This window comes from Pinus tabuliformis, chromosome 3_1 (assembly GCF_031772625.1).
Source record: "Pinus tabuliformis cultivar Carrire ecotype Pingquan chromosome 3_1, CPIR1, whole genome shotgun sequence".
Taxonomy (NCBI): Eukaryota; Viridiplantae; Streptophyta; class Pinopsida; order Pinales; family Pinaceae; genus Pinus; species Pinus tabuliformis.
The window spans coordinates 635,837,782-635,850,363 of NC_142301.1; the positions used below are offsets into that span (position 1 = coordinate 635,837,782).

Consider the following 12,582-nt stretch of genomic DNA (forward strand, 5'->3'; position numbering starts at 1 on the left):
AAATTCCTCTCGCTCGACTGTCTTTTATTAAATCAAAACACAAATAAATACATTGTGGAGATCATTCCAGCTCCACGAGAGCAGGACCATAAGATCTAATTTAGCACAATCAAACTAACTCAGTATAAAATATGTTTTATATCCTGCTTTCTACAGTATAATGAAGACAACGGTGACCTTCCTAAAGTAAAGCAAAAGAGAAATATTTACTGAAGCATCCTCTGAAAGTTAATGTTAATTACTTGAATCACCAAGTGAAAGACATCATGAGACCATTCCATAACGTAATGCCTTATCTCTATTAACATATGAGATACACACCTCGAACTAGATAATCCTTACTACAATGCCGCTCATAAGGCCAGTTCATGCACTCCTACAGAAGTGCTTTCTCCGATGAGAGGCCAGCACTCTCTCCAATACCAAAAAGAGAGTGCTAAAAGGATCAATTAAATGATGAAATGCACAGCCACATGAGACCTGCATACTCTACATACCCCACACCATAACAATATAAATGCAGCGATGGTAAATTCTGGAATAAAACAAGATATTTCCGCAAACTATTCCTGCTACTTTATCTGACCAGGCAAATAAGTGTAGAATCACAGATACATGGAAAGCACATTGCTTCTATGCAGATGTGATGTGTAAACAGTGATATACCATTTTCTGGATCTTATGCAAGAGATTTGCGATTCAAAAATGACTAGTTTTTTCTCACATATGAGATCCAAAATGCACACCTGATATCCCAATTGGCGTAGCAGAAACAGAACTGACTTAATGACAAGATGTTAAGAGGCCTGCACCTGATGTCCCAATTGACGTAGGAGAAACAGAACTGACTTAATGACAAGATGCTAAGAGGCCTGCACTTTGCAATCTACAATACCAAAAATATATTTGCAGTTGAATGATGGAATGCATCAACAAATGAGGCCTGCGTGCTGTAGATAGACCATGCCATAAAGATACATACGCAGCAAGATTAAATTGTAGAAGGAACCACAAGATATTTCTAGATATTCTCTGTGACTTTATCTGACCAGGCCAACAAGTGCAGTTAAGTGACAACCACATTGCTTCTATGTGGATGTGATGTCAAAAAGTTGTACAAACATTGTAGTCTATGTCAACTATCATTGATGCTAAAGAAAAGCATTTTTGAAGCTTGCAAGAAGATACTTATGCCATCCAAAGAACCCATAACTGATATAAAATCAGAACCAGAAGAATACTTGGTAAAATATGTACATTGTGCTGAATAGCTTTCCTAGATTGGTCATAATCTTCTATTCATTGATGCTAAAAGAAAAGTCGTTCTGAAGTTTGCCGTAAAAGGCACTAATGATACAACTGTTTTGAAATCAGAACCACCAGAATACCAAGTAAAAGATGCACATTCTTCATTGAGAACCTTTCCTACTTTAGTCATCATCTTCTACAAAATCTGAATCACTGATCTCAACTTCATCTTCATCACTGCTCTCACTCAAGGCATACTGCACAGGAGCTCGAGTCGCTCTCTGTGGCCTGCTTCGCCCAACTGGCTTTGGAGCTTCGTTGACTTCTTCAGGACTATTGGACGAAGATCCAGCAGAGCCATTTGCACTAGGAGGACTTGTATCACTCTCCTGCATCAGCTTTGACATTACTGATCCACTTTTCTTGTTGAAAGGAGATGGTCTCATTTTTCTCACTTTTTTCTCAGGGGATTTCTTGTAAGGTGATGGTTGTACAGCATCAACAGCAGCATCAACAGAAGTAGGCTTTAGCATTTCATCAATCAGCTTTTGTCCCTGGGTTGGCCTTTTGGGTCCTCTCTTTCTAGGTACAGGGGCAGTAGTTGTAGAATTAGACTTGTTAGGGTTTGTTTTCGAGGGTTTGGAGGCCTTAGCAACAGCACGCTTCTTTGACCCCTTCCTAGGAATGGCTTCCTCATAATCAGTGTCGTCATCTTCATCAATTCCAAAATCAGAATCACCATCACTGGCAATAGTGGCCTTCTTTGTTCTCCCATTGGCAGCCTTCCCTTTTGCACCAGCCTTCCTTGGTTGTTTCTCTCCCTCTTCATTTTCTTCTTCTTCTGGAATGGTTTCCATTGTACCATCTTCATCTGACATCTCAACGTAGACAGGGGCAGCCTTTTTTGCCCGTCTAGTGGTCTCTTTTTGGTTTGGTTTAAAATCTTCAGTTGGTGAATTTTGTTTGCTTCCCTGATCCTCAACAACTGCAAATTGAAAAAAATACAAGTACTCAGATTACAGAATGCAAATTTATATTAGAAGAGACTGAAGTGCCCAAATAACAAAAGTTTTATATTCATGCATTGTATTTTTTATAGGAGACTGTTTGGTTCTCCCACAATTTATGGACATCATTGTACTCAATAGTCCCTTTGACCTACTTTGTGGTCATTAGTTGGACATAGATATAATTATCTCATCTTATCTCATCTCTTGAGTAAATATCAATTGCTGCAGAAAAAATATGATGAGGAACCTGATTGATCTGTTGATAAGCCATTGTTATAAGATGCCAACCGATCCTGCAGGCTGGTATCTAATTCATCGTCCTCATCGCTTTCCACTTCCTGAAAAGATCCAATTCACATCATCCATGTTAAACAACAACATAAATTGGATCCTACGGAAATAAATAGAAAGCAACTTTCCTAGATTGGTCATAATCTTCTATTCATTGATGCTAAAAGAAAAGCCGTTCTGAAGTTTGCCGTAAAAGGCACTAATGATACAACTGTTTTGAAATCAGAACCACCAGAATACCAAGTAAAAGATGCACATTCTTCATTGAGAACCTTTCCTACTTTAGTCATCATCTTCTACAAAATCTGAATCACTGATCTCAACTTCATCTTCATCACTGCTCTCACTCAAGGCATACTGCACAGGAGCTCGAGTCGCTCTCTGTGGCCTGCTTCGCCCAACTGGCTTTGGAGCTTCGTTGACTTCTTCAGGACTATTGGACGAAGATCCAGCAGAGCCATTTGCACTAGGAGGACTTGTATCACTCTCCTGCATCAGCTTTGACATTACTGATCCACTTTTCTTGTTGAAAGGAGATGGTCTCATTTTTCTCACTTTTTTCTCAGGGGATTTCTTGTAAGGTGATGGTTGTACAGCATCAATAGCAGCATCAACAGAAGTAGGCTTTAGCATTTCATCAATCAGCTTTTGTCCCTGGGTTGGCCTTTTGGGTCCTCTCTTTCTAGGTACAGGGGCAGTAGTTGTAGAATTAGACTTGTTAGGGTTTGTTTTCGAGGGTTTGGAGGCCTTAGCAACAGCACGCTTCTTTGACCCCTTCCTAGGAATGGCTTCCTCATAATCAGTGTCGTCATCTTCATCAATTCCAAAATCAGAATCACCATCACTGGCAATAGTGGCCTTCTTTGTTCTCCCATTGGCAGCCTTCCCTTTTGCACCAGCCTTCCTTGGTTGTTTCTCTCCCTCTTCATTTTCTTCTTCTTCTGGAATGGTTTCCATTGTACCATCTTCATCTGACATCTCAACGTAGACAGGGGCAGCCTTTTTTGCCCGTCTAGTGGTCTCTTTTTGGTTTGGTTTAAAATCTTCAGTTGGTGAATTTTGTTTGCTTCCCTGATCCTCAACAACTACAAATTGAAAAAAATACAAGTACTCAGATTACAGAATGCAAATTTATATTAGAAGAGACTGAAGTGCCCAAATAACAAAAGTTTTATATTCATGCATTGTATTTTTTATAGGAGACTGTTTGGTTCTCCCACAATTTATGGACATCATTGTACTCAATAGTCCCTTTGACCTACTTTGTGGTCATTAGTTGGACATAGATATAATTATCTCATCTTATCTCATCTCTTGAGTAAATATCAATTGCTGCAGAAAAAATATGATGAGGAACCTGATTGATCTGTTGATAAGCCATTGTTATAAGATGCCAACCGATCCTGCAGGCTGGTATCTAATTCATCGTCCTCATCGCTTTCCACTTCCTGAAAAGATCCAATTCACATCATCCATGTTAAACAACAACATAAATTGGATCCTACGGAAATAAATAGAAAGCAACTTTCCTAGATTGGTCATAATCTTCTATTCATTGATGCTAAAAGAAAAGCCGTTCTGAAGTTTGCCGTAAAAGGCACTAATGATACAACTGTTTTGAAATCAGAACCACCAGAATACCAAGTAAAAGATGCACATTCTTCATTGAGAACCTTTCCTACTTTAGTCATCATCTTCTACAAAATCTGAATCACTGATCTCAACTTCATCTTCATCACTGCTCTCACTCAAGGCATACTGCACAGGAGCTCGAGTCGCTCTCTGTGGCCTGCTTCGCCCAACTGGCTTTGGAGCTTCGTTGACTTCTTCAGGACTATTGGACGAAGATCCAGCAGAGCCATTTGCACTAGGAGGACTTGTATCACTCTCCTGCATCAGCTTTGACATTACTGATCCACTTTTCTTGTTGAAAGGAGATGGTCTCATTTTTCTCACTTTTTTCTCAGGGGATTTCTTGTAAGGTGATGGTTGTACAGCATCAACAGCAGCATCAACAGAAGTAGGCTTTAGCATTTCATCAATCAGCTTTTGTCCCTGGGTTGGCCTTTTGGATCCTCTCTTTCTAGGTACAGGGGCAGTAGTTGTAGAATTAGACTTGTTAGGGTTTGTTTTCGAGGGTTTGGAGGCCTTAGCAACAGCACGCTTCTTTGACCCCTTCCTAGGAATGGCTTCCTCATAATCAGTGTCGTCATCTTCATCAATTCCAAAATCAGAATCACCATCACTGGCAATAGTGGCCTTCTTTGTTCTCCCATTGGCAGCCTTCCCTTTTGCACCAGCCTTCCTTGGTTGTTTCTCTCCCTCTTCATTTTCTTCTTCTTCTGGAATGGTTTCCATTGTACCATCTTCATCTGACATCTCAACGTAGACAGGGGCAGCCTTTTTTGCCCGTCTAGTGGTCTCTTTTTGGTTTGGTTTAAAATCTTCAGTTGGTGAATTTTGTTTGCTTCCCTGATCCTCAACAACTGCAAATTGAAAAAAATACAAGTACTCAGATTACAGAATGCAAATTTATATTAGAAGAGACTGAAGTGCCCAAATAACAAAAGTTTTATATTCATGCATTGTATTTTTTATAGGAGACTGTTTGGTAATCCCACAATTTATGGACATCATTGTACTCAATAGTCCCTTTGACCTACTTTGTGGTCATTAGTTGGACATAGATATAATTATCTCATCTTATCTCATCTCTTGAGTAAATATCAATTGCTGCAGAAAAAATATGATGAGGAACCTGATTGATCTGTTGATAAGCCATTGTTATAAGATGCCAACCGATCCTGCAGGCTGGTATCTAATTCATCGTCCTCATCGCTTTCCACTTCCTGAAAAGATCCAATTCACATCATCCATGTTAAACAACAACATAAATTGGATCCTACGGAAATAAATAGAAAGCAACTTAAACAAACCATTTGTTTTTTCGCAGCCCCTTTCTTGCCGCCTCCACGCTTGGGTTTCGCAATTTCTGCAGATAGATGCCAGGCATACGTCAAAGCTTTTACAACCACAGGGATGACATTTATAACAGTGAATTTCAATCGCAGTTGATTAAAAACAGCATTACCATTCTGTGCATTAGTTGTAGTAAGAGAGGCAGTCGATGCCTGATTGTTGGTGGTTGATTGAGAATCAGTTTTTTCAGCAGTTACAGTTTTTTTGGTATTTTTTTCTCTGGTTTTTGCCTACTTGTCTGAAGATTCTGGCAGAATCATTTCCCATGTTGCTCAATTCATATTCATCATCCTTGGGCTCCTGTAGTTCTTGAGCCTACAAAAATTACAGACAAGTGAGAAACCAAATATACCAAAAGCCATAAGAGTGGATGAAGCAACTCGTTTATCAGACAGGATGAATCACACAAATCTCGATCTACCAAAGGTGTCAAAAGATGAGGAACATACATCCAACTCCTTTGTAAAGGCATCCAAGTCTTTCCACCATAGAGATTTGGGTGTTGCCTTTTTAAGCTCCTCAACGTCATCCTCAAGCTTGTCTCGTTCAGCACATAATTGCTGCACCTTTTCTAAAGTCAATGTTCCTATTGCCAAGGATAGAAGATACTCATAATCTCCAGCACGAACACCCTTTACTGTCTCAATGTTGTCTTCAGGAGACTCTTCAGCATCTTCTATTGCCCCAGCAATAGCTGCCTCAACAGGTTTTCCCTTCTTGGGGAATGGGGTGAAGCCTTCGTTCTTCAATTCAAGCAGCAACTCTGCACGTTTCTTGTTGCTCACTATGATTTCTCCATTTACAACCCCCAGTATGAATCTAACTTTATTGTCCAATTTCAGCAAATCAAGCTGAAGGTTGTCCAATTGGACTTTCTGGATTCACAATTTCAATTCAATGTTAAAAGCGTTCATTCCAAAATTTTGTTGTTCATTATATGAAACAAAAACACAATTTGTTGGGCTTTCAAAATTTCAATCCATGGCATCTTTTGACGAGGCATTGCCAAAACAAGTTCTTGGAGACAAAGTAAGACAAAGAGGGCAGGCACAGAAATGGCAGAAAACAAATGTGTTGGTAATGCTAAGCCAGAAAGAAGGCTCTGGCTAAAGAGGATAGCACAGAAAAACCCTACCTTTCTCTTTTCATAGAATTCCAGTCGGATATGATAGAAGTCCTCCAGAACTGCAAGTTTATGAGGTAATCCCATTTAGAACCGTTCTTCAACTCATGCATTTAAATACAAGATTGAAGCCTACCAGACAACCAAATAATGATGAATTTAAGGAATGTACCTTGCTCAGGGGTCTCATATTTATGAATGATTCCCTTTGAGTCAAAAAGATGCATGTTACTTGTATTGACTGTAGTAGTCAGTGTGAATTTCTTTAAAAGACCCTCTTGAAGTGCAATCTTCATATTCTCTTCAGAAAGTGACACCTCAAAATGGACCCTGGTATCAGTATTGTATTCCTTGTAGTCCTGGAAGACAAATATTTTCATTAAAAATCATTTCACGATATTTAAAAATTCTTACGTGTAACCTATTTGTATGAATGACAGCAACCCACCCTTATGAATGGATCTTTAATCTTATCATTCCCAGGCATCAACGCTTCCAAAAATTCCTTGTAATCCTGAGTCCACTTGCGAACGGGCAACTCTGTAATTCTCAGTGTGGTCTCATTAATTTCTTCTATGATGCCACTAATCGTGTAACTCACACAATTATCCTTTACAGCTGTTTGTTCAATTGTACCCTGAACACACCCAAGATCAAGAGTGAAAACAACGGTTGAATCAAATTTGTAAAATATTCTGCAAATCTCTATATTGAATAATGGACAGAATATTACCTTAAAACCCTTGTACCAAGGTGTCATTGGCTGCAAGGGTTCATCATTAAGCATGCGCTTTATATTTGCGGCAATATCCCTTGGGTTGTAGTTAGGTACAAAGGAACTCCAACTAGTTCCAATTCCTTCACTTCCATTCACAAGGACCATCAGAATAATTGGCACATATCTAAGCCACATACAGAAAACCAATGAAAACCCATGCTTGCAATAAAACATATATATAACACAAATTCCTGGTGTACAAGACTCCCCAGGGTTATACGAAATTTCTGAATCCCACAATTCGCCATCCTTCTGTACCTGCCTATCAACTTATACACAATTCTGAATACAACAATTTATCACTCTTCTATACCAAACTACTTACCACGTTGGCTCAATTTTCTAGCCATCTTCATTCAAGTAATCCAAGAGTACATCATCGTCTTTTGGGAACAAGAAGCGTGTTATTGGTGACAGGCATGTGAAAACATATCGAGCGCTTGCATGGTCTTTTCCACCGTCATAAACGACCCACATAGGCAGGAGGTTTCATTTAGATGTAAGAATAAATAGCAGTGGTAAAGATCATTAAGATTCAAAAGCAACTACCTCCCTGAATTTCTCACCTGGGCTCTGGTACCAAATTGTCCAAGCGGGGCAAGAAGGTTAATGTTGTTACTTCCAACAAAATCTTGTGCCATTCCAATAATTGTGCTAGCAAGACTCTGCTCACCGTGATGGTAAGCAGAATGCTCTGAGACATAACCCGAGAATTGAGCCACCTGTTTAAGGAAACAACATTATTATTGTAAATTCCAAGAGTCCGATAAGCACTGCCGATAAGGGAGTAAATAATTTCATGGTAAGATGAGACAACCTTTGCTTGCGTAACAAAATTTCTCTTGAAAGAACAAAACAATATTTTTCTTTGCCCTGGTTTCAAACCATCAACCATGGATGGGATGGATCTTTGCAAATCAGCCATGGAAAATAGGATCAGTTCCTTGTTTACAAAGTCGTTGTACTTGATAAGCTTGTCAGTCTGGTCCAAATATGTCCCCGACTGCTATTAGATTCATTAATGTTAGAATTGTGAGCAAATTAGCAGTCTTCCATTCAACAACATTTACTCATTATGGAAACTAATTTCATTACCTCAAAAATGTCTTAGCCAGTTCTTTCTGGCCTCTATTTTCTTCTTGCTGAAGGCTAATTCAATTGCATCTCCATCGTCATCGTTAATCCACATGAAGTCTTTTTTATGTTTTTGCAAATTTTTAAAATATTCTTTCCCCTCTTTAGAAGTACTTGTACCGAGACCCTGCATAATTTCAGGAATGAATGGCAAAACAAAAAATAGCTGACCCTAGTAAAAATAGAGCTCGGACTACAAAATATACAAAGAAAACAAATTCCAGGGCTTTCGGCCCATTTACAGATAAATCAAAATCCACACTACATTTTCGGAACTATTCAAAGAAAAAACATGAGACCTTGAAGCTTTACCTTTCTGTGCTTATCGTTGAGCTCCTTCGTGACGGAGGCCTTGTCGTTTGACACCATTTTCAGCGCAGAATGTGGAAGAATATATTATTTACACAATAAACCGGAGTAACAGAGGAAGAAATATCGGTATGTGGAATGGCGATTGGCACTCCGCGCTCTTCATTACCCGGACCGCATCGCCTCACCGCATCGCCTCAGTGACATTTTTGATCGACGGTTCTGGTGTTTGTAATCGTCTAACATCTCATCGTACGGCGTCAGAGGAGGACACATAGACAAAATGGGGGATGGATCTCAGAGGGAAACGCCTTACGGCGTAATTATTTTATTATTATGTATTATTTATTTACTATTACTATTTTTTATTTATTATTTATTTTCTTGTATTTGAATATTATATTATATTATTTATTATTTATTATTTATTATTAAGGGACATTACAGGTGAATTGTCATGGATAAAAAGGTTTAATACACGATGTTGTTTTATTTTGTTATAATAATAATAATGTTAATTTTATGAAAATATACTATCGAATATATTTTTATAAAATTTTAAGTTTAAAATTAATTTTTTTGTTTTAACTCAACCATTAAATTTCTCGCAGTTTCCAATGGAAGATGTTGGCTCTTGTGAATAAATAGTTCTTATTCCATTTTGGTAACCCCAAGGTCATCTAAGATTTAACTGTTGGGGGGTTTGAAGACTTTTTTTGACAAAACCACCTTTGATTACGTGGCAATCTGTGGTGAAATTCGGCACCCCCAGGCGAGAAACTGCTTACCAGCAGCACCTCCACCCTCGAAATCCAATTTTGGTTTTAATAATAGTGACTTTTCCAAATCTCATTATTACAAAGCGTAGGGTTCAAAGATTTCATTTCTTATTGCGTTGAGGAGAAAATAAGGATTCTCAATGAAGGAAAACTTCTTCTATGAAGGTATCATTCCATTATGGAAAGGAAACACTGCAAATGTTATCTGTTATTTTCCCACTATGAGACTCTTTAATTTCAAGAAAAGTAGGGATGGAAACTAGAAATGGTTTGCTGGAAACCTGGACTTTGGTGGTGCAACTGATGCATCTTCTCTCCTTTTTGTTTATTCTTTTGGCTATGCTTGAAGTCAGCTGGCTAATGATAACAAGGATGAAAAGAAAGTAGGGGAGAGGCAATTTAATGGGTTTGTTGATGTCTACAAGAAGACAATGAAATCTGATGGAATTGTGGTCCTCTATCGTGGGTTCAACATTTCTTGTGTGGGGATTATAGTCTATCATGGTTTATATTTTAGAATGTATTATTCTCTGAAGCCTGTTGTTTTGATTGGTGATCTTCAGAATAACTTCCTTGCAAGTTTTCTTCTTGGTTAGAGCATTGTTGGCCCCTGTCTAGAGTTATGGTGGCTTGCAGAGTTCATTTATACATGCTTCGTGTGCAAACAATGTAGCTTTGGCTCCCAACCATTTATTTGTCTTTATTTCAGCGCTTGCATAGAAATGTTTTACTGGTTTCATGATTGAATTTCTCATGGAAGGGGTTTCTGCTACAATATCCAAAACTATAGTTGCCCCTATTAATCATGTCAAACTATTGATAATAATTGAAACATATCTTCAAATTTTCCTCTGGGTGTCATTATAGCTATTTCCTATTCAACTATTTTGTAAATCATGCTGTGTCTAAGACTAGTCCTACCCTTATTTCTAGGAATTCGATTATGTTGAAGCTGACAACTCAGGGAAAAATAATATCCTTATATGGTACGCTACCTCCTTTGACTGGAATATTAGAGCATCTTATCAATAGAGTCACAGAAGGGAGAGCCAAGTAGTCATGTTTCCATGGGATTAAATCATCAGTTCAACCTAACCTAATCACCTTCCAAAATTGCAATGGAGAAGCTACTCTAGGACTCGGTTCCTTGCAATATTCGAGAAAAGAGAGGTTGTGCAACACATCCATGAATTATTTTAGAAAGGGTTTGAAGAACATGCATTAGTGAAAAGACAAGAAATTTGCAGCAACTTGTGCAAAACATAGACAAGCAAACCAACACTGCAAACATGTTAGATGCAGCAGTTGATTATATCAAGTTCCTTCAAAAACAAGTTCAAGAACTTTTTGAAAATCATCACAAATGCAATTTCTATTGTAAAATGAATGCATTAGAAACTAATTAAAAAATCCAGAAGAATTGGGGAGATTAATGGAATGTATGTATCTTGAAACCATGCTTTCAAGGAATTGAAGGAAATAAGTCAACAAATTTCAAGCAGTTAAAGGTTACTCAATAAGATCTGTGAGGAATATGGAGAACCTTTCCTCTGAGAATCGATCAAGTGTTGCACAAAATAGATTCGTAAGTAAAATAAATTTTATGAGGCAGGGTAATTCCAGAGAAAATTTTAAGAACCCCCCCTAAATTTACATATATAATAAACGAGCGAATCTCCATGGTATATAGGAAAAATGGAAGGCGATTTTATCAATAATATGTATATATAATTTTTTGAAGAATCTCTCACCAGGCATGGCGAATATTTTACTCAATTATTAAATCTTGTGTTTATTGAATACACAAATGAAATCATTGCATTTCTTTAAAATATCTTTTGAAATCAAAATTACCGAAATTACATATCGATAACCTAGTGGGTGTAGGATAGAATTCACTCGTGCCATTCACAGAAAGCATGAGAAAAAACCTAATACTATATATAAAACCAAGATAAATTCAAATTCATCACTTCTAGGGACCTCGTAACCACCCTGCCAATACACAAGTATGTTCCTGTTTGCAATTAGAAAAATTACCCAAATTACAATCTGTTTACTCCAGCATATGTTGGAAAGTTATAGAAGGATGACTACTGCAATCAATCCATTCCTTTTAGCCCTGGATTTGTTTCAGTTTAAAACAGAAGTATACAAATTTACTTGTCCAATGTTTATGCTTTAACCATTCACCTTAAGATGTTTTTACAATATAATTTCCTAAGTATATTTAATATCTTCATTATCATAAAAACCAACTTATATCCATCTTAAATCCACATCTACCACTCTTAGGGGGATGAAATCTATTTATCCCTCTGAGCACTTGGTAGACCCAGAATTAAGATGGATCTAACATGATAGAATTTCCCCTTTAAATAGTCCAGGCTCACATGAATACCATGGTATTACCATGGGTCAATACCATGGGTTATCATAAACCTGGAGCTTAAAAATTACTATTAGTAATTTATAAAAATTAAAAAAATTAATAGTTGATTTTTATTTTAACCAAGCTAAAATGTTTAACATACAGTAAATTACAACATTCATTTTTACTCTTGATCGGATCAAATATTTTTTCACTCTATGCTAGTTTGCATATCACGATATTTGATACCTCTCGGGTGTTAGTAGATCCAGAGTAAAGATGGATCTATGCTGGTTTAATTCCCCCATTTAAATAGGCTACATTCCAGGTGAATACCATGGGTCAATACCATGTGCCATTTTGGTGAATACCATGGGTCAATACCACGTGTCATTTTTATTTTTATTAATACTAATATTAGGGTTAATAATGTTTTTTTGCATGGTATTAATAACAATCTAGTCCATGGTATTTGTCCCATAGTATTTTGCCCATAGGTTTCACCTAAATATAACGCATTTTTTGAGTGTTCGTAAATATAAGGTGACTTATGGAGTAAA

The 12,582-nt window shown here is 37.5% G+C and overlaps 3 protein-coding genes, 1 long non-coding RNA gene and 2 pseudogenes across 5 annotated transcripts; 1 reads left to right on the forward strand and 5 right to left on the reverse strand.

Annotated features, from left to right (window-relative positions):
• Positions 1-10,247, forward strand: part of LOC149188680 (ADP/ATP translocase 3, mitochondrial-like) — a 29,917-nt pseudogene extending 19,670 nt beyond the window's left edge.
• Positions 1,298-2,814, reverse strand: LOC149188681 (uncharacterized). The gene is made up of 3 exons (XM_089412384.1): positions 2,782-2,814; positions 2,506-2,596; positions 1,298-2,233 (listed from the first exon to the last, which is right to left on the reverse strand). The coding sequence occupies exons 1-3, from the start codon at positions 2,812-2,814 to the stop codon at positions 1,431-1,433; spliced, it is 927 nt and encodes a 308-aa protein (XP_089268510.1). The 3' UTR covers positions 1,298-1,430.
• Positions 2,682-4,215, reverse strand: LOC149188682 (uncharacterized). Its single transcript, XM_089412385.1, has 3 exons — positions 4,183-4,215; positions 3,907-3,997; positions 2,682-3,634 (listed from the first exon to the last, which is right to left on the reverse strand). The coding sequence occupies exons 1-3, from the start codon at positions 4,213-4,215 to the stop codon at positions 2,832-2,834; spliced, it is 927 nt and encodes a 308-aa protein (XP_089268511.1). The 3' UTR covers positions 2,682-2,831.
• Positions 4,074-7,695, reverse strand: LOC149188683 (DNA topoisomerase 2-like; annotated as a pseudogene). The gene is made up of 9 exons (XR_016255830.1): positions 7,385-7,695; positions 7,100-7,288; positions 6,824-7,010; positions 6,664-6,713; positions 5,978-6,403; positions 5,641-5,843; positions 5,486-5,541; positions 5,308-5,398; positions 4,074-5,035 (listed from the first exon to the last, which is right to left on the reverse strand). The product of XR_016255830.1 is annotated as a DNA topoisomerase 2-like (transcript).
• Positions 7,749-8,425, reverse strand: LOC149188684 (uncharacterized). The gene is made up of 3 exons (XR_016255831.1): positions 8,247-8,425; positions 7,996-8,151; positions 7,749-7,878 (listed from the first exon to the last, which is right to left on the reverse strand). It is a non-coding gene; the product is annotated as an uncharacterized LOC149188684 (long non-coding RNA).
• LOC149188685 (DNA topoisomerase 2-like) lies at positions 8,496-9,194 on the reverse strand. The gene is made up of 2 exons (XM_089411689.1): positions 8,876-9,194; positions 8,496-8,690 (listed from the first exon to the last, which is right to left on the reverse strand). Exons 1-2 carry the CDS (start codon positions 8,930-8,932, stop codon positions 8,526-8,528), a joined length of 222 nt encoding a protein of 73 aa, XP_089267815.1. The 5' UTR covers positions 8,933-9,194; the 3' UTR covers positions 8,496-8,525.
• Positions 10,248-12,582: the final 2,335 nt, after the last annotated feature.

Bases quoted from the DNA above. Each gene is read 5' to 3' on its own strand.
- LOC149188681 (XM_089412384.1), bottom strand. From the start codon at position 2,814: ATGAAGAATGTGCATCTTTTACTTGGTATTCTG. The intron at 2,597-2,781 runs GTGGTTCTGATT...GGATCTTTTCAG, and splicing joins ATCTTTTACTTGGTATTCTG to GAAGTGGAAAGCGATGAGGA. The intron at 2,234-2,505 runs GTTCCTCATCAT...TTCAATTTGCAG, and splicing joins CTTATCAACAGATCAATCAG to TTGTTGAGGATCAGGGAAGC.
- LOC149188682 (XM_089412385.1), bottom strand. From the start codon at position 4,215: ATGAAGAATGTGCATCTTTTACTTGGTATTCTG. The intron at 3,998-4,182 runs GTGGTTCTGATT...GGATCTTTTCAG, and splicing joins ATCTTTTACTTGGTATTCTG to GAAGTGGAAAGCGATGAGGA. The intron at 3,635-3,906 runs GTTCCTCATCAT...TTCAATTTGTAG, and splicing joins CTTATCAACAGATCAATCAG to TTGTTGAGGATCAGGGAAGC.
- LOC149188685 (XM_089411689.1), bottom strand. From the start codon at position 8,932: ATGGTGTCAAACGACAAGGCCTCCGTCACGAAGGAGCTCAACGATAAG. The intron at 8,691-8,875 runs GTAAAGCTTCAA...GAAATTATGCAG, and splicing joins TCAACGATAAGCACAGAAAG to GGTCTCGGTACAAGTACTTC.